This window comes from Canis lupus, chromosome 32 (genome assembly GCF_011100685.1).
Source record: "Canis lupus familiaris isolate Mischka breed German Shepherd chromosome 32, alternate assembly UU_Cfam_GSD_1.0, whole genome shotgun sequence".
Classification (NCBI taxonomy): Eukaryota; Metazoa; Chordata; class Mammalia; order Carnivora; family Canidae; genus Canis; species Canis lupus.
Genome location: NC_049253.1, coordinates 26751805 through 26774002, shown reverse-complemented (window position 1 = coordinate 26774002; position 22198 = coordinate 26751805). Strand labels below are relative to the sequence as shown.

General features: G+C 35.1%; 1 protein-coding gene across 1 annotated transcript in view; it reads left to right on the top strand.

Annotated features, from left to right (window-relative positions):
* MMRN1 (multimerin 1) overlaps positions 1-5633 on the top strand; it is a 73667-nt gene extending 68034 nt beyond the window's left edge. The window contains exons 8-9 of the mRNA XM_038582138.1: positions 3393-3545; positions 4794-5633. Of these exons, the coding sequence (XP_038438066.1) occupies positions 3393-3545; positions 4794-5215 (575 nt within the window). The 3' untranslated portion in view covers positions 5216-5633. The remainder of the gene's footprint in view (positions 1-3392; positions 3546-4793) is intronic.
* Positions 5634-22198: the final 16565 nt, after the last annotated feature.

Sequence of the window (22198 nt, the reverse complement as noted above, 5' to 3'; positions counted from 1 at the left end):
CTGAGCATCTGACAATAATTGAGGAAATTAACATAATTAATTCAAATGACAGGGATAAGAGACGATTTCAAAAAGAAAATTATGCTTTTGTGGGGGTCTGATTTTTGTTGTTAATTCAAGAAAAAATTGCCTTTTGAGTACAAATATGTGCAGAACTTATAAAGGTGCCTAACCATTTTTAAGTATTTTAGTAATAAAGTAAAAATATATAAGTTGGATGATGTACAAATGTAGATTTTTAGCTGATTGCATATCAAAATGTACAAAGTTTCAATTTATAAATCAATGCCAAACCGTCTTTAGTTGCTATAAAGCTCTATGCTTGACACTGATTTTTATTAGTGACTTGGATGAACACATAAAACATAAATTTGGAAATGATGAAGCTGGGAGAGTTAATTAAAACATTGTACACAGAAGTAAAACAAAGAACAGTTTCTATGGACAAGTAATATGTCGAAGTTTAATAAGATAAATGTAATTGTTGGTAATGATTGTAAATTCATGCTACGATAAATTAAATAAATATGAGATGTTTTGACAATTTCAGTGACATCGGGACATAGAAGACCTGTTACGACACAATGTAATACAGATGCAAAAAATAGACAATGAACACTTAATGCCTATATAATGTTAACAGAAGTATAAGGTCACTTCATTTCAGTACAAGATCATACTGGCAATTGTTACCGTAGCCTGCTCTAATTAGTCTATTCTAATATACCCAGTGTTCGGAGCCATGGGCATAATTTTATGTATCATAATGTGAATTATTTAGGCAGTGACTTGGAGACCAGAGCTGTCTAAAATATCAAAGAAGGCAAGAAAGGAACTTAAAACATGAGTGACAGAAGCAGGTGCAGACAAATATGTGAGGCACCCTGGACAGGAATTCAGTGGGAAGATGAGAGGTGCACCAGAGGCAAACCATGTGTACTCTCATAGTTCGAGCTACTACAGCAATAGGAGATAGCAGGCTCCAAGCAAACTCAAGTGAACCCTTTCTCCAGATGAATGACCCTGCAAAAAAATCAGAATAAAGGGCAAAATGGCATCCTCTAAAACGACTCAAAGAGAACAAGGAAATACCCCATTCCTAGAGGTAATGGAATAGAGGGGGGAAAAAAACAAAAGGTGCATCCTAGACATTAAACAGAAGGCAAAGGACCTGGTCATGTAGAATCATAGTAGAGCCAATAGCAACACAAAATTGTACATTTCTGTTTGATTCCTGATTCATGCATGGGGCAGAGTCTACAGGTGAGAGTATCATTTCCCCATCTGGGAAAATAAGAATTACAGAGTTAATCAGATTGGATAAATAATTCAGTGTCCCCCTAGCCCCACAGTATAGTTGATTAATTCCTAAGGGAAACACAGTAAATGAACACTACCCTGTGAGTCGATCACTGTTCTAGATTCAGAAAATGTGAAAACAAATGAAGCCAGTGCTTTGACATCAATAATTCACATTTCCATAGGTAATAAAGAATCATTGAAGTTTTTAAAGCTAGGAAGTAATGGGCTAGGTTTTAGAATGATAGCTAACAGTAAATGGAATGGTTTAATAACCTATTCATTTGGTTAGGAAATGATGTTAAAGAAACATAAGCCAGTTTGAAACATTTTTGAAAAGATATTGCACATATGTAATGTTTTCCATATGTGTCTTAATGAGCAAAATAGTTTATGGAATATTGCAGAGAATATACCAAAATAATGTAAACCAGTTTCTAGTTGCATAAATAATACCTATTTTCTTTGCAAAAAATTCTAATAATACATGCATGTAGTTTGGTCACATTCTATGTGAATTTGAATTATTTAAACATGAAACATAATGTATATAAAATATTTACAGATCTCACTGCTTGAGAAAAATGTTAAACAAAACAAATAACCCTAGATTTAAAAATCATCAACAATAGGATTTGAAATGAGTGAATTAATTTTAAACTGTTTACACTTTTGTCACGAGGTGGCGCCATAGTGGTAACTGTGGCCAGAAATGTATTCTTCCCCGATCTTTTTTCTGTTTATATAATTATGTATTATGTTTATAACCATATTCATAATTTGAGGTTTTCTAAATAATTAGAATTATTGAGTATCTAATGTGTGAACTGAAGTTTGCTGCCTTCAGTAAATCCAACGTGTTGGGGGATCTATCTCATTCTTTAAAACTGCTGTCTAATATTCCCCAGGGGAAAAAAATACTTATAATTTATTTAACAATGAAATGGTCATTTAGGTGTATCACAATTTTTCACTAATGCAAATTATGCCGTAAAGAACATTTTTTAGCAATTCTCTTTGTATATATAGGCATCTCTGGAGTATATCAGGATATAGCAGGCTCCAAGCCTGCTAATTTTAATTCTGATAAATATGGTTAAATTGTTCATTCAGAGGTTCTAACAATTTAAGCTCTAATCAACATTGTGTGAGAATGCCCATTTTCTTCATGACTGAATATCTTTTTGAATGTTGGCACCTGATATTAAAATGTTGGTGGTGAAAATTTATTATTCCATAATTAGCAATGAGGTTGAATAGGCTTTAAGAATTTTGATTAACTTTTGTGGTTTTGTTCAGTAATAGGCCAATTCCTATCATTTGCCCATTTTTCACTATTTTCCCCACAATCTTTTAGATTGGTCAGAACTTCTCATGTTATAGATATTATTCATTAGATCTTTGTGTCTGTCAAAACATTTTTCTCTTACTCTGTCACTTATATTTGAACCTGATAATGGTGATTTTCACTGCAAATGTGTTTTAATTCTTAGGTGGTCAAAGGTCAGGACTTTTGTCTTATGGCTTCTGGATTTTTTGTTTTGTTTTGCTTTGAGTTCTCCAAAATTTTAAAGCTCTATGAAGATATTCCTTTTACTTGATTGTAATACAATCATATGGGTTATTGTTGTTTTTGTTGTTTTTACATTTAGTATTTTTGTACATGTGGAAAGCATATTTTTGTGCGTATTCAGTTATATTAGCACCATGGATTGAATAAACATTTTTCTTCTCCAGTGCTTTGAAATATTACCTTTATTATGTATCAGTTCCAAAAATATATAAATCTGTGTCTGAAACCCTTTTCTGTTCTATAGTTGACCAAAATCTTAACATTTTCACACAAAGACATGCAACAGACTATCCGCATTCTGAATATCACAAAATGATCCTTACTTCAAAGAAGCAGTAGAAGGAGCTCAGAGAGTTAAGAGGTTTATATGAAGTCCTGTGACTACGCTGGCAGCCAGCCTGGAGCTGGGGACCCATTTTTCTTATTTCTACTTCAGTGTTTTTCAGTGTTCTGTTGCAAACCATAAGATCAACGAGAAAATAGGTCACTCTCACCCTCTTTTATCTTGGTTCTTTTTCAGTAACAGAGGAGTATTCAGACTGTAGTAGCTCCCCATGCCAAAACGGGGGCACCTGTATAAATGGAAGAACTAGCTCTGTCTGTGCTTGCCGACATCCTTTCACTGGCGACAACTGCACTATCAAGCTGGTACAGGAAAATGCTTTAGCTCCAGGTATGAAAGTACATGCATCCTTGGATTTGCTCAGTATCCTACACATAAACACTTTCTGAAAATACTTACAAATGAATATTGAAACCTGGTTATCTGGACTCATGTGAGGATTAATTCCTTTCACTTCTGAAATTGACTGAATAATACACATGATTTACAGGTGGAAATGTCTGTCAGGCAAATCCATACACTTGTTGAAATTTTCAATACTGATATGACAGAAGCAGTCTTTTTTTTTTTCTTGTGGATTTTGAAAGAAAATACAGATATATATAGATATAGATATAGATATATAGATATATATATAACTGATTGGTATAAACTCTTTTTGAAACAAGTTGATAACGAAATATATCTTTGATTTGTATCAGATATGATTATTTAAATGAAGATTTTAAAAAGTAATTAGCAGCATGTCTTCCATGAATGTTAAGCTAATAGTGTCATTTTGCCTGGGTGAGGACTCTTAGAACATGCTCAAATGGATTGAGTAGGACAAAATACTTTTTTTGTCCATTTCCCTTCATAAATATTGCTTGTTATAAACTAGCTTAAAGAGTGTACCATTTCTGATTTCTATATAAGAAAATATGTGCCACATTTAAAATATATTTTCTTTATTGACTGCAAAAACATATTCCAAATCAGGCTTTTCTTAATAATACACTGCATAGCAAAGAGTAAAATTTTTGGCCTATTATTTAAATTTCAGCCTTTGTAAGTACATTTGGCATTAATTACATGGAAAATTGCTTTTGTCTACTTCTCTATAGTACGTATGACTTGGTTTGGTTTCCGTTTTAGCCTCTAGGAACTGTTTGACAAGGTGCTGGAAAAATTGTTTCTGCATCATGTCAGCTTCAATTCCTGCAAGGGGCTTTAAAACACTCTGGCATACCATAATAATCATAGAGCACTTTGAATTCCTTTATCTCTGGAGAGATCAAAGCAACATGCAAATTAATCTTTGAGGCATTTCCATGTGAGATGTATCAAGCGCTATTATCATTCTATCTTGACAGAAATAGAGAAACTGAGGCTCACAGAGAGCAAATGATTTCAGGTAATTCAGCCAAAAGAAGAGGCAAGAATCCAGACACCTATACCCTTGTTAAAACTGATGAATGATCTGTTTTCCTTCTGATAACCCTTTTTATAACTGAAATAAAATGCTAAAGAAGTGAAGAAAGACAAAACATGATAAAAAAAAAATACATGAAACCTGACTCCATTTTTTTCCTCCAACAGATTTTTCCCAAGGATCATACAGATATGCACCGATGGTAGCATTTTTTGCATCTCACACATATGGAATGACAATACCTGGTCCTATCCTATTTAATAACTTGGATGTCAATTATGGAGCTTCCTATACTCCAAGAACTGGAAAATTCAGAATTCCTTATCTTGGGGTGTATGTGTTTAAGTATACCATTGAGTCATTTAGTGCCCATATCTCTGGATTTTTAGTGGTTGATGGAATAGACAAGCTTGCATTTGAATCAGAAAATATTAACAGTGAAATACGCTGTGACAGGGTTTTAACTGGGGATGCCTTATTAGAATTAAATTATGGGCAGGAAGTGTGGTTGCGACTTGTAAAAGGAACAATTCCAGCCAAATTTCCGCCTGCTACTACATTTAGTGGTTACTTATTATACCGTACATAAATTAGTATGAAAGACAGACTATCACCTTTACTGAGAAGGAACCAGTGTTTTTACTTATCTTTGCATGCACATCTGCTCTGTTTTTGGCTTTTCTACATGAAATGAAAATTAACTTCTTTTTTAATCTGAATGAGGCCATAAGTTTGTTTATGTCATAAAATTATTTGAATATCTTGTGGATAACCTGTATATAAAGAAGTTCTTGCTCCTAAATAGATTTAGTGGCAGAGACAATGAAGTGCATTTAATAACATAACGACTTTTATTCTCTTGTGTTAAGTCACTTTATTGTAATGTAATATGATTAAATGGCAATCATTCAATTGTGTTGGTCACAGTAGTCTTTCCAATAAAATGTTTACCTTTTGTTTATAGTTCCTAAATTCACAATTCAAATAAATTACTCAAAGACCAAGGAGTGGGTTTTTTTTTTTTTTTTTTTTAACTTTGATTTTTACTCTTCACTCTTGGGTTGATCAACTTTATATATTTAAATTTTCATTTGCAATCAAAATTAAGAAAGTTGTACTTGAAACTTAAAATATGCTTACCTATTGTTATCCACCTATAATAAGAAGCCAATTAAAGTTGGGATCCCTGGGTGGCGCAGCGGTTTGGCGCCTGCCTTTGGCCCAGGGCGCGATTCTGGAGACCCGGGATCGAATCCCACATCGGGCTCCCGGTGCATGGAGCCTGCTTCTCCCTCTGCCTGTGTCTCTGCCTCTCTCTCTCTCTCTCTGACTATCATAAATAAATAAAAATTAAAAATATAAAAAAAATAAATAAATAAAGTAATAACTGACAAATAATTAAACATTTACATCTCTATTTTATTGCCTCCATTGTACAATATCTCCAGAGAAAAAATAAAGGCTTCCTCTAATGAATATTTTTCCGAGGCAGTTCATGCAAGCCTGCTCATATTCTTATAAAGGGCACATAACATTCCAAAGTATTACTATGATTTACGAATGTTCACTATGTCCTGATTCTCTTCTAAAGAGATTACCTGTGATGTCTCATTCATTCTGCACAAAAACTCTTATAAAGAGGATATTAGTATTATCATTTTTACAGATGAAGAAACTGAAACTTTGAGAGATTAAGGAATGGACCAAGCTCCACAACTAGCTAGGACTGAGGCAGGATTGAGAACCAGGCCAGGTCTCCTCCAGGGCCAGCTGTCACACTTTGTCTATATTGCCTCCAACAGATATACCACAATTTATGTAATAATCTTTTTAGATTGTTTATAGTGCCTTTTTTAGGACTTTATTTATTCATGAGAGGCACAGGCAGAAAGAGAAGCAGGCTCCCTGTGGGGAGCCTGATACGGGGACCGGATCCCAGGACCCTGGGATCACGACTTGAGCCAAAGGCAGATGCTTAACCCTTGAGCCTCTCAGGCATTTCTATAGTGTTTTATTATAACAATATTGTTGTAGTGGACACCCTTAAAGGTACATTTCTTACATATTTGATAAAGTATTTCTGAAGAATAGGTTCCTATAAGTAATAGTAAAAATAATAATGGAAAAGAATTTTGGCATGGCAAGCATTTTTCATGAATTAATTTATTTAATGTTCACTATAATCCTATGAATTACATATTAAACCTATGAGATACATATTAAGTGTTATTGTCTTTCCACTACCAGGAAACAGAGATACACAGAGGGTAATTACAGCAAGTTATGGGGAATTTCTGGAATAAAAGATAAACACATTTTTTAAAATTTTGATAAGTACTATCAAATTGCCCATGAAAAGTTTGTGCCGATCCAAAGTCCCATTTTGCCCATGAGAAAGTGTTCTTTATTCCCTCTACACCCTCATCAAAATTGACAATTTTTAAAATATTGCCAATCTAGGTGAAAATGGTATTTTCTTATAGCAGAAGCTTGAAAAGATTTCAGATTTGCCAAAAGTTGAATGCATATGTCCATACAAAGACTTGTTTGTAAATGAATGTTCACTGCAGTTTCATTTGTGATAGCCAAAAACTAGGTACCACCCACATGTCCAGCAGCAGATGAATGGTTAAGCAAACTCTAGTGTATCTATGCAGTAGACTACCAAGCAGTAAAAAGGAATTAACATGCAACAACATGTATAATCTCATAATAATTATGTAGGAGAATATTTCAAACTGTAGCTTCATAAAACTTGGCCCACCCTGCAGAAAAGTATAGCACATTTACACAAAATGGAACAGAAATTGCAAGTCACCAATAGATAGTGTAATTCTTAAAATTTCTCATCACTAATATATATATATATATATATCACTTTTTTATGGAGTGAGTTTTTTTTAAATTAAGATATAATAGACATATAATTTTGTATTAGTTTTAGGTACACTATATGATGAATTGGCACATGTACATATTGCAAAATGATTACCCAATAAATTTAATTAATGCTTATCACCTCACACAGTTATAACGAGTGTGTGTGTGTATATACATATATATATATTAGTGATGAGAAATTTTAAGAATTACACTCTAAGCAACTTCGAAATATACAACTTAAGTGTCCTTAACTTTAGTATTGCCCATCAACATGTCTCATTTTGAGCCGAAATAGCTTATAGAGCCTCACAAGGTAAGAGACTCAGGCTACCAAGGAATTACGTGAGCTAGATACTGGTAAGTATCTATCTATCTATTGGTGACTTGCAATTTCTGTTCCATTTTGCGTAAATGTGCCATTTTCTTTTTTTTTTTTAATGTGCCATTTTCAAAAATATTTAGAAAGTTTTGATAGTTTCTTTAGTCCTTGCCTAAAATTGCATCACAATCTAAAATGTTTTTCATTGTATTTCTTCAAGTACTCATAGATGAAACAATTTTTGTCTTACAAACGTACTTTCAATATAGATTCCAAAGACTTCAATGTACTTTATTTTTTTAAATGTACTTTAATATTAACAGAACAAGGGTGCCTGGGTGGCTCAGTTGGGTCAGCATCTGATTCTTGGTTTTGGTCTAAGTCATGATCTCAGGGTCCTGGGATCAAGCCCTGCATTGGGCTCTGCACTCAGTGGGGATTCTGCTTGAAGATTCTCTCTGTCTGCTCCTCCCTGCACTTGCAAGCTCTCTTTCTCTCTCTCAAATAAATAAATGAATGGAATCTTAAAAAATATATTAGCAGAACAGAAGTAAACCATTTGACAATATTTGACACTGCCATGCACAATTTAGTTAATTGATTTTTTAATTAGATAATTAAGAACATTTAGCATTAAATGATGCTTTGGTGTTTGGAATTTTAATTATTAATATAATTCTTTATTTTTATACATATTTTAGAAATATACATATGACAAATTGCTACCAATAGCAAAGAGACATTGTAGCAACTTTTAAGTTGCTGTGATCTTGTTTGGCTATTTCTTTTTAAATCCACCCAATATAATGTATTTCTAATTGTCATGACCATACTTATCCATGTGTAAAAAATACAGCACTGGGGTTTTCTTGATTTCTCCTATGGAGACAGCAACTTAATGGATATTATTTTGTAGTTAAATTCTGGAGCCCTTCTCTAGTGCCAGATCCTCCTGCCCAGCAAGCTCCTGAAGTATAGTTGGACTCTAGTTACTGATGACAATCTCATATCCATTCCTTAATCAATTATTTAATAAATACCTACTTTGTGACAGGCAGGATAAATCATATTTTTAAATAACATAAAAATAAATATCAAATAGATCAGTACAGACAGATGCTGCATTTGAAATACATTATCCAGACTCATGCTGACATTTATTACCACTGAAATCATAAGTAGCTCTGTAAGGATGGGAAATGTATCTTTAATAACAATCCCCTCTTTTTTTCTGCATCTGTGACCAAGCTCCCATTGCCTCCTTTGTATCACTCCAGGAATTGAAAAAGTTCATATTCAAAGCCAGGTGTGCCTAAGTTGTTCTTCCTTATTCTTTTGTAGCAGTCAAAACTCTTCTTTTGGAAGAATGAGCTAGTATTATTTGAGCATTAAGAAATAACAATTTAAATTTATTAATATAAGCCATCTTGATTTTCGGTCGACTAGCCTATTTAATCTCCTTAGAGGGGATTTTCTTTGTCATTGTAAATCTGTTTCAAAGTTTAAGTTTACTGGGGATCCCTGGGTGGCGCAGCGGTTTGGCGCCTGCCTTTGGCCCAGGGCGCGATCCTGGAGACCCGGGATCGAATCCCACATCGGGCTCCCGGTGCTTGGAGCCTGCTTCTCCCTCTGCCTGTGTCTCTGCCGCGCTCTCTCTCTCTCTGTGACTATCATAAATAAATAAAAAAAAAATTAAAAAAAAAAAAAAAAAAAAAAAAAAAAAAAAAAAAACAAAGTTTAAGTTTACTGAATCAAATGAATTTCCATTTTTTTAGATTATTTATTTATTTATTCTTGAGAGACACAGAGAGAGAGAAAGAGAGGCAGAGACACAGGCAGAGGGAGAAGCAGGCTCCATTCAGGGAGCCTGATGAGGGACTTGATCCCAGGACTCCAGGATCACGCCCCAGGCTAAAGGCAGGGGCTAAACCACTGAGCCACCCAGGCTAATTTCTGGTTTGTAGAAGCTCAGTTACATTATATATAATTGTGTTATTTATAAATATATTTGTATTAATATTATATATGCATTCAGTCATAAAACTTAAAATTTTCATTGATCTAATATATTTAACATAAATATATATTTATCTCATATATAAATTATAATATATATTTATAAAACTTAAAGTTTTGATCACATACTTTTCATTCAAGTCTAAAGAAAATGTGTTGACAACCTTTTAAAAAAAATTATTGCTACTATCAACTTTTTCTTTTTTTTTTACTATCAACTTTTTCATATTAAAAACTAGTTGAAAAAAAAACTAGTTGAGGAATATTCTTCATCTTCATTAAAAAAGATCTTTAATGTAACAAAATTTTCCTTATTATTCAAACTGTTCCTGTGTCCTCTATCCTTGCAAGGCGCATGCAGGACACATTAAAGCTAGAATGCTAAGGCTGCCCTCTTAGACTGTACAGTTAGTTGGGTGGATCTCCCTTGTCGGAGGCAAAGATGTTTGCTGCCCCAGTGGTTTCAAATCTGAGGTTTCATCAACAAGCCAAGGAGAGTTATAAAGCCTCTTCCCTTGAGAGCTTTTATCACAGCTCAGTGAGAATCTTCAATGAGCTATACTGTGTTTGTGTTTAGAGAAAACAACAACAAAGTAGCATTCATTTCTCTGGGCTGACATCCTAATTAAACAATCCTAAACTCTGGAAAAAGTCCAAATTTTGGAGTTTTCATTACTTCTTTTCATGGATTGCTTCATGAATTGTCAAAGGCTTTAGTCAAAACATCTTACAGTTACCAAGCATTGAATGTAGTAATATTTAGAATATTTTAAAATGTTATTTTCATAGTTCAAAAATGTCACTCTATAGTAGATTCTGGTTGTAATGTGATTTCCTATTAGATGCAAATAAATACTCATATCAAGCCCACTGAAGATCACAGTGAAAATGCTCCATGACATAATCTGGGAGTTAGTTGTTTTGGTTTTTGTTTTTGTTTTTCTTCCAGTGTCTTTTCTGTGTATCTGAAACTAAATCCAAAAATTTGGTTTCAAATACTTATTTGAGTTTTCTACTTTTTGAATTAAAATAAATACTGTTTCAAATTATTCAAATTAAGGGTGAGAATACTACATGACACTACCCAGAGGGTGGGTGTTGTTTTGTTTTGTTTTTTTTAAATACTACTCTACTTTGCTTACTTCAGCCACTAATGAAAAAATAACTCACTAGATTCTTTTTTTTTTTTTTTTTTAACTCACTAGATTCTTACCAGGATATAATTACAAATATTTTCTAAACTTTTTTTTTTAATTTACTTACCCTCATTTATCTTTGCCACCACCATCACTACCACTAAATCATTAGATGGTGCATAATTTGTATAAAGGGAACCACATGTCTATTTCTTTATCTCTATGAAATCTGTAGATTAGGATGACAGTAATTTGTCAGAAAAAGTATAGGAAAAATTCATTTATTCATATTACCTAGCCATTTCCAAAAATGATTTGAGGTTGCTAGATGGATAACATATGATAAGAGAAATATTAAACTTTGACAAAGATAGTGGCTACTTATACATCAAATATACATCAAAAACACTTTTTAACCTTAATTTCATAGATTATATTCACATGCACTGATTTTCATGATTTATCACAGAGTTATCTTGCTGTTAAGAGAATATCCCACAGAGATGCCTCCCATAGTCTCATTCTCTTTCAATTCCCTACTATCCCTTACTCCCTCTCTCATCATTGTAGATTTGCTATTTAACGAATATGTTTAGATCTCTTTAATCCTGCTGAGGAGCCAGCTAAATAGTGTGGAAATTATTCTGTAGATGAAATTTAAAAGACCCTCCAGAGATCACGTGTCTTTTTAATGTGACTTTCCTTGTCCTTTCTGAATCTTGTCATTAAATCTTTTGAATCAGGATTCTATTTCATATGCTCTAATGTTATTTCCTTTAGATCGTCAGCACACTAAGAGGTCATCAGTGGGTTTTAGTCCATAACGCAGCTGTCTCCACATTCACAGCAAACTCTGAACTCTACCCTCTGCAATGAATGGAAGTAATAACCAAAAATGATCACAGCATTTCTGTATCATTTTGGCTTCTCATATGCAAAGTAGAACATGTTTGGGAAAACAACAACACCATATAACCTAAAGACATTCTTGAGTACCATAAAATATTAATACATTGTAGATATTATAGAGCAATATTGATATCTGAAAACTGATTTATCTGAAAACTGATTTTGCAGTCTGTTCTGAAAAATGGACAGACTAAGATGCCTATATAGCCTCTGAAAATTCCTTGAGGCCTATTGATAATGTTCTTGGCACTGCAGCTAGTGGAAGGTCATTGATATTAGTAAATGCACAGAATGTGCTGAGGTTGTGGAAAGAATGAAATACTTTAAATTCATTAAATTAAATTTTAGAAATTTAGAAAATTTTCTAGGAAAACTAATTTACTCAGACTAATGGAGACCTACTTGAATTTGTAATCATCAATCCCAAAACTATTCCAATTTTTCTTCTTTTTTAATCTAGAAAATTAAAAGGTGACATCTGTATTTGGCTAATGTTATCTTTGTTAGAAGTTTTAGGTCTATGATGACAACATGAAATTTTCTTGAAATGCTCTCATTCTGGGATGTAGCAAATAGCTACTACATGCTCCAGATGTAACCTTAATATATTCATGTAGTTTTGACAACAAGATACATCTTTTTCACACCAGTGGAAAAATTATCTTGGCAAGTGACCTTGTGAGACAACTATTTGCAATAGGGCCAGTTACCACCTCAGGGGAAATTATCACTTTCAAGAGTAAAGAATTAAAAAAAAAAAAAAAGAGTAAAGAATTAGGCAGAATTTGGTCTGCCATTTTCTTTTTGAGGTACACAAGACCTCAAGTTACTAATCTCTCTTACATCACTACAGTTTACAAGTTATAACATCATTTCCCCCTACAATTATAAAGTCAAAAGCAATGCAAACTTCAGGGAGAAAACTCCTATGTATTTTCTTTCCCTTTTGTTTCTGGTAGCTGTCAGAAAATAGCAGAGATATGAAGAAGAAGTAGAAAAAAGAACAAATCAGAAATAAGGAGGAGAAAGAGGAAGAAGAGTGGGAGGAGGTGAGTGTCAATGAGAGGAGAAAGGCAGGAAGAAGGAAAAAGAAAAACCAAGAGCCAAATTGGGAAAAAAAAAAAAAAAGAGCCAAATTGGTCAGTGGTGAGAGATAGATAAAGAGTGAAAAGCAACTGAGTTGTAAAATACTGCTATCACTTCATCAACTTCTCTCTGGCCCAGATAACATAGAAGACTAGCAGAGGAAATTTTTTGATTTTTTTTTAAAGATTTATTTATTTATTTGAGAGAGAGTGAGAGTGAGAGTGAGAGAGTGAGAGAGTGAGTGGAGGGAGGAGCAGAACTCGAAGCCTGACATGGGGTTCCAACCCACAACCCATGAACAAAAAAGAATCTTATGTTCAACCCAGGGGCCCCCAGAAGAAATTTATGATAAGGAAATTACTGCCTCTACTTACCCCCCAGCTGCCATTTTGAAATCTTGTGAATTTGTCTTGAAAAATTTTTAAGACATATTGGCCTTTTGACTTTGGGGAATGCTAGTCTGTGTAATTGTAACAATAGCCCCACAAACTAGGAAGGAAAGGAACACAGATTACTCCCTAAATCCCAAGATTCTTTGTGGTTAATGTGTTCTTATTTTTCCTTCCCTTGTTTCTTTAAATATGGCGAATTGTCAGACAAATTGTCTAACAAGAGAGAAACTTAACACCCCACACATATTCTTTTAGTAGAATCCCAAGATAACATGATTATCATATGTTGTTCAGCATACTTCTTGAAGTCCTATGAAGCAGCTCTGTAAGTTAAAATAAAAGTCATAAATGGGGAAAGGGGGTACATTTTTTAATAAATAGAGCTTAAGCTCCAGTAATGGAATTGCTAAGTTTCTACACAGGCATTGCTGCTGAATAAATGTAGGAAGTAAGCAAATTTAGATTTTTTTTATGTTTTCTGAGCTCTAAGTGAAGAAAATGCTATAGAATTTTTTTTTTAATTTCTTAGAGTAGCGGCTTTAAAATGAATATACACTGAATTCAGATTTCCATTAATATAAAGTAGGTTCAGCATAAAAATTGATCAGAAAATGGTTCTAGGGCAGCCCGGGTGGCTCAGAGGTTTAGCGCCGCCTTCAGCTCAGGGCGTGATCCTGGAAACCTGGGATCGAGTCCCATGTCAGGCTCCCTAGGTGGAGCCCGCTTCTCCCTCTGCCTGTGTCTCTGCCTCTCTCTGTCTCTGTGTCTCTCATGAATAAATAAATAAAATTTTAAAAAAGGAAAGAAAATGGTTGTAATAATACATATTTCTCTCTCTCCAAAACAGCTCTTAAAAGAGAAAACTTCCACCTGAACTAAAATTTCATCAATTTCACCTGCATCTCTTTTGGAAAAAGGAGAGAATGCTTGTAAACAAACATTGAAATAAATAACTGTGGGAGTGGAGCTTGGAAGGGGAGGTTTTTATAAAATCTCAGAACAAGTATCAGAGGCACATTCTTCTGATTTTCCCTTCCTGAGACAGAACACCATCCAAGATTAAAATGACAATTTTTCAGGTTGAATGGAAAGACATTCTGGAAGTTACACTACTTTGTTTTCCAAGCCTTTGGTTGGAAAAAGCAAAGAAATAAGAGTGATTCTGTTCCACTTCTGCCCACTTTACATCTTACTAGGACCTCTAGATTCACTCTCCCTGTCTTTCCTCAGGAGCCTCTCAAACCACTGCATTTACCCAGTCACCGGGAAGCTTCCAGGTGCAGACAAAGGGCAAACACAGTACCTGAGAACTAGCCAAGACCTAACTGCCTCTCCCCAGGTCCCATTGGCAGGAACTTTTATTCATTTCTGCCCCCCACACACACATCCACTCTTTTCTATGAAAGCAAGCCTCAAGGCAGGATATCACCTTTCCATTACCCAACAGCTTGATTCTCTACGTGAGCCTCTGAACGTCCGCAGAGAATGTCTGGCCTTGCTCTGGAAAGGAAAAGCTTTGGTCTTTAACTTTCATGACTGCTTCTTTTGTGACTCCTTTCTCCTCTTTCTCCTTCCCCTTTGCCCTTCCTCCCTGCCTCTCCTTCTCCTCTCTTCCCCTCTTGTTTATCTTGTTGATCTGACTGTATTTTCTCTGCTTATCTCTGTATTCCTCTTCTTTTTCGTTCTCTTTTCTGCTCCCTCCTGTCCTTTTTCCTTTCCACTCTGCATTGCTTACACACTTTCCCACAAAGCATTATCTAAAGAATGGATAGATTATAAAACCTTGATGTTCATTTTGCCATGTTTATTTTTACCCCATTTTTTCTAAGGTCCAATAATAATTCAAAATCCCAGGAAGTACTGTGTTTTCAATGAAATTTATTTTCGTTGTATACAGTACTGAAGCAGCCCTACCTGTATTTTCTTTATGAAGGTATCACTGCTAATGTGCTGCTCATAGGATTCTATAGCTATCTAAATAAACTGCTATCTGAGCAGTATATCTCAAAGAAATAATTTAACATCATTATTTACAAATTGTATCTAGTTTAAGAATAGATGATATTTTACTTCTGTAGGTGAAATATCTGCCATGTGCAAAAAACAAACAAAACTTTTTTGTTTTGAGCAACAAAAACAAAAAAAGATTCTATCTATAAAAAACAATAGCTACCTTTTAATCAAGTAATATGAACATAATACACAACTAAATAAAATCATTTATTTATTTTTAAAGATTTATTTATTTATTCATTTCCTAGAGAGAGCACATGCACATGTGTGCACACAAGCAGGGGAGGGGCAGAGGGAGAGAGAGAGGAAGCACCCTCTTTGCTGAGCCAGGAGCCCCACTTGGGGCTAGATCTCAGGACCCTGAGATCATGACTTGAGCTGAAAAACCAAGTGTCCCATGCCTAACACACTGAGCCACCTAGGCTCCCCTAAAAAAAAATTATTTATAATGGTGAATAAAGAAGTCCTTGGGGTAAATTAGCCATTATACAAAAAAAAAAAAAAAAAAGTCCCAGTCAAAAAATTTATTCCTAAGTATCAGAAGCCTTTGAGTGTACAGAGCTCACATTACTGAAAATCAGGACATTTCAATTGATGAAGATTAAGCATGATGAATGCTTGATTGTCTCCGATGAAATCACATGTGCTGACAGGACATCTGTTACAGCCTCCCTTCTTGTTATTTTATTGCAAATTTACAACCTATTGCAATTAAAATAACATGATTAAAATCATAGACATTTTGAATAAAGGATAATTTATAGACCTCTCTAAATAATCAAAGCTACTTTGCAAATGACTGAAATTTTTAAAAAGAAAAGATTTCTGAAACCCTATACATACTGCTTTTCATGACAAAGAAACACTGGTATTTAGTATTTATATTCAGCATAGCTACTGAAGAATTTTTTTTTAAAAGGGGAGGAGGGAAGAAAAAGAATCCCAGAATCAGAAATCTGCAATACCTACTTCTTTGTTATTTTTTGTTTTTCTTGATGTTTGCAATATTCACAAGGTTCAGCCCAGTGGCCAACATATAGCAGGCATTTGTTTACTATTTGTTTACTGAATGCTTGACTTGAAAAATAAATGTATGAGTGAAGTGTTCATAGGACATATGTTTTCGTTGTGCACAAATATGTCATGTTGCCTAAGAGAGTAACTAAAATTACCTCCACAGAAAGGTGTCATAAAAATTGCTTGATTTATATATACAGGTGTGTGATATAGTAAAAGTCATATTAAATGTTCATAAAAACTACCTTTCCCTATAACTGCAGTTCCCTGTAATCCTCTGTTCAGTGTAGCAATTAAATTAAATCCATGGAACTGGATCAAATCCAAATAGAAGGCTATAAGAATCATTTATATACTACAGTTTGACTATTTGTGTGTTGCTAAAAGTTTTTATTTCATTATTTCTTACCTTATGTCAAATTCTCTGACCAGATTAATCACAGATTTAGGTGCCAAGAAAATCAGGTGTTCCTTTCCTAACAAGGCCAGAAATTGAGACAGGGAAACTAAAGGAGTCCCCTAAAAATCCACTTTTTTTGCTCCTTTTCCTACTTCTATTCTTACTAGGTTCTACACCCCTGCCACCACACGCCTTATACAATAAATTATGTTCTCCACGTAAAGGTCAAAAATTTAATGATTTTTTGGAGTCTTCCAGAACAATAGATAACATCTAAGGAGTGACTAGGCAGAGTCACCATACACGTCTTCCAAGACCACTGACTCATCAGGACCCCTGCCTCCAGGGTACAAGTGACTTATGGAGAACACCTAAACACTTGTCTTTGTTCCTGGATGCCTGACAAGAAGGGTGCACTAGACCACCACCCTCAATAAAATACCCAGACCCTGAGCAAAGAAGAGACTTACTCTTCTTTCCTTTCTAAGTCTTCCAGACACTCTTGTTCACATCTACACTCTCTCTACATCTTTTTTTTTTTTAAGATTTTATTTATTTATTCATGATAGACATAGGGGGAGAAAGAGGCAGAGACACAGGCATAGGGAGAAGCAGGCTCCATGCAGGGAGCCTGATGTGGGACTTGATCCCGGGACTCCAGGACCGCGCCCCAGGCCAAAGGCAGGCGCCAAACCGCTGAGCCACCCAGAGATCCCCCTCTCTACATCTTTAATAAACTTGGCTCCCACTTCCTCTCAGCTCATTTGATTTCCATCCTGCTCAAAGCTTTGGACTCTCTTGGCTGGTCATGCTGGATCCCCTCTGGGTTCTTGGAACTGGCCTGCCAGCATCAAAATCAGCTGTCAGTTGGTCAAACCCAAAGGTCACACATGGTTTATGTGAGAGGCAATCTATAAAGGATGGGGGATCTGAAGAGCGAGGATGGACTGTGTTCAAACTCCAGCCTTCGGTCATTTGACTTGAACTTTTTTGTGCATTTTCTTTATTTGCAAATAACCATAAAAATTAGTTCCTACTTATTACTAGGATTCTCATGTGGATGACAATGCATGTAAAACATTAAACACAATGACTAGCACTTAGAAACTGATCAGCTAGCATGGTCATGCTAGGAAGAAGATGGTGAAGGGGAAATGGGGGATGCACAGAAAAGTAGAGGTGATCAGCAAGCTCTCCATAACTCCTTATTGTTGGATTTGAGTTTTAACAAAGAAAAAGAAAAGTAACAAAATGAATAGAATTAGTAGAATAAGAAAGCTAGTGAAAATGAATAGGGCAAAAAATGCCACCAGATGTCACCAGAGAAAACTTGCTCAAGCATCATGTGACATTGAAAAACTGAAGGGAAAAAAAACAGATAAAAGATAAGTCCGGCAGGCTGGATTGCATACATCTGAAAGCAGACTTTCCCTCTATTTTGACCATAGTCTGTACTTATTAACTGATTAAATTCTTCTTCCCAGTTTATCTCTTACCTCAGGCAAAAGACAGGGCAGGCTAAGCATCCTGTGACAGAACTGAAACAACCCCCTCCAGCAATAGGGACTGCACTGATGTCAGCAAGTCCCCACGCGATTGACCTCAAGACAATGAAATACTTGACCCTCACTGCCCACCTGCAAGTACTCACCAACCTTTGATCCATATATAAACCTTCTTTATATAAACCTAGAAGTATTTTCAACACTTTGTGGAGACATTCCTTGAGACGTTAGTCCACTGTCTTCCGGGGTTGGTCTCACCGAACTAAATTCCATTCTTGTTTTACCACCACTCCTTTCTTTGCATTTGGGTTTTGTCAGCAGCCAGTAGCCCAAGGTGAACTGTTTGGGGCCCCCAGCCAGCTGTTCTTGCACCTTGAGCCCCAGTTATAATTCTGAAACGAAATAGCCTGTTACCTCATCCTGAACTAACACATCAGTGTTTAGGGAAATGAAGATATGGGAAGAAGAAAATACAACAGAAAATTATTTGTTGAATTTCAGGTGCTGTATTAATTCACCACTTTTGTTTATGTTTAGTGACATGTTTTAACTTTGCAGGGATATAAAAAAGTTGGTCAGTTATAGAAGAATATGAAAAAAATCATTGCTAAGCTAAAGCAAAATCTTCACATGAATAAATTTGTAAAATCTACTTTTAGCTTGATGGTTGTCTTTTTAATAATCAGTATCATTATAGTTTTCATAGATTATTTAGGTGTTATATGAATCAGAAATGTCAAAAAAAATCACATAGAAGAGGTAGAAGCTAAAGCTGTCCAACTTCACAAGCTGTTCTAATGCATCAAAATTGCACGAAAATTAAGGAAATCATTTTATATCACTAAAAATTGTTTGGTTCAATATTGGTAAAATCCCTTCACTAAACTTTCTTGATTGAACTATCTAAAGTAAGAATTTTCAAATGTTGGATAAAAACATTTATGCCCTTCTCTGGCACGCTGGAAAAGACATGAAAGGAAGGCAGATTAAAAGGTTTTAAGAGGCAGAAAGCATAATGGTCACAAGCAAGGATGCTTAGCTCAAAACCTGGCTCTGCCGCTTACTTGCTGTGTGACCTTTAGTTAGTAACTTAATCTCTCTGAGTCTCCGTTTTATCTTCTGTAAAATAAGTAATAATAATAATTTGTAACTCCCAGCTTTGGTGCAGGGATTGAAATAATTAATATGCAACATTTAGAATACCAATTGGTACATGGTCAGTAGTCTTGGAGTATTCACCAGTAGCGTTTCTGGAATTCTTCACTTAAAAAATGATGGCAAGAATTATTTAACAACCTCGAAGTAAATACGATGTGATACAAACTTTTTGGGTGTCAGTATAGTGTTGCTCAGAGCTGTCCACTTCAATTTATTATCTAACAAAAATTTTTTTCTTAATTTCAAAGAGACATCTCTTTGAAACAAATATTTTGAGATTCTTCAAATCTTGCCTGAAACAAATTTAAGGACAAAGCTATAGAAAATATGTTTTAAAGAATCTCTTGAGTAAGCCAGTGTAGAACAGAAATACTCCAGTGCTAAAATCAATTTCCCACTCATGATTTCCTTCTATCTTTGTTGTCCTGCTAAAGCTTTTTTTACATGATGAAGTTCCTTGCCTATGTTACAGGTAAATCACAGGATTCAAACTTAACCCACTTGGATTCCTGCATGCTTGATATAGTTATCTGTCACTGAAGCAGAAGGTCAGAAATGTTCTGATTAGGTATTTCACAGAGTGGGTAAATCCACTTGTGATGTGGGTGATATAATGAGAAATGAATATTTGGTCTTTATCCCAGGTTCCTGGCACAAAGTCCCTAAAACCATTGTAATTTCTTGAGTGTTATGGTTGAGAGGAGTGTCTTTTGTTATTCATAAGCCTGGTTCAACCACACCTGAGTTTATATTAGTTAGCTGACTCATGGCTGGAACCTACAAAGAAGCTTCAGGATGAGGGCTGGTTGCCAGAGGAATCAACCATGTGATTAAGGGGTTGAAACTTTCAGCTCCACTTGTTTGACCTCCAGGAGGGAAGAGGTGCTGAAGATTGGGTTAATCATTAAAGATCAACGATTAAATCAATCATGTCTAGATAATAGAAACTTTCATTAAAACCTTAAACAAAGGGGTTCAAAGGGTTTCGAGGGTGATGAACACATCTGCATGTGGGAGTGTGGTGTACCCCAAACTTTTGGAAACAGAAGCGCCTGCACTTGTGACCCTTCCATTCCTCACCCCATGTACCTCAAAATCTGACTGTTCATCTGTATCCTTTATAATAAGCTGGTAATAGTAAGCAGAGTTTTTCTCCTGAGTTCTGTGAGCCACAATAGCAAATTATCAAGTCTAAGGAGGAGGTCATAGAGACCCCCAGTTTGTAGCCAAGTTGGACAGAAATGTAGGTAATCTGGGGACCTATTACTTGTGATTGGCATCTAAAGGTGGGGAGGCAGTCTTGTGGGACTGAACCCTTAACCTACGGATCTGCACTAACCTTGAGTAGTTAGTCAGAATTGAATTAAATTGTAAGACACCCAGTTGGTGTCTACAGAGAATATAGAATTGCTCGGTGTGAAAACCCTACACATTTGGTGTGTGAAGTGTTCTGTATAGATAAAACACAGATCAGAGTAGTAGACCACTGTAAAAAGGTATTGTGAGTAAAGGACTATTCATGAAAGAATAAGCATATTAAAACAACCCAACATCCACTGACAAAGAGTATAGATAGGTAGAGCAGGATGGGGCTAGAATTAACTAGGTTAAGACTGACTCAGTTGTGCTATTGGATTACTGATTTTGGTAGAGGGAAAGAAAAGCAACACGATGAAAATTGACAATGAATTAACAAGACACTATGGTTTTTCTGTCACATGTATATACATATATATATATGTATATACATTTATGTATACACATACATCTGAAAAACAAATATTGGGGGGAAAAAAGCACCAAGAGAAAATGGTATTGTTCTCTGGATTTCCCATCTACTTCTGAAATGCAAATGTGTCATTAACCCCTAGTAAAGCAGTCAGTCTGTGAGGAAAAAGCTGGATATTTAAAATGAGAGTATAGACAAGGGGAAATGTAATAGGAAATTATTTTCTGAAATTCAGAATTCCACTTATTTTATGCAATTGTATAAAATAAGTGAATATCTTGTTCTGTTTAGAGTTGAGAATAATAACACTGGCATGAATTATAACATGAATATAGATTGAAACTATATAAAAAGGCCAGATTTTGAGAAAAAAAATACCATGATAATATTTTTAAATTGTTTTAGGATATGTGTTCACTTAACTATAACAAAATATTGGGGAAAAATTCACCTTAACATTCAATATGAAGAAAGGACCAAGCTACTTGTCAGGTGTAACAGTATCAACCCGCCAGGAAGACAGGTGTCAACTTCGTTTCCCTTTCTCCTAGTACTGGCTCCCTCCAGATGAAATCTAACTCCTGACTTTGAGATCCTATGCAGGGAACATGACACCCTGGGGAATCTAATTCAGTCACACTTCTTAACCCTCATCTCCCATCTTCTTCCCTCTTATGCCTGCTTTTGTCTTGGAGAGTGGCTCCCTCGCACAGGCCTTTCTGTATCATTGAGAATAAAAATTTCTTCCTTTGGTCTAGTCATTTGATCAGTCATGAATTAGGAGACAATACAAAGAGTAGATATATAATCAGAGTGGGGCAACATTTTTGATATTTTTTAAAAAAATCCATCTGCTTAGTATGGTAAGATATAGCTCTTATGCCACACAATGGACTGCACAGTTGATTCTCTGGTGAAAAAAACAGGGTGCATCAGTATATAGTGTCTTTTATATTGAGGAGAACACAACTGCATAATACAAAAAGAAGTCATTAAAAAGAAGTTCTCA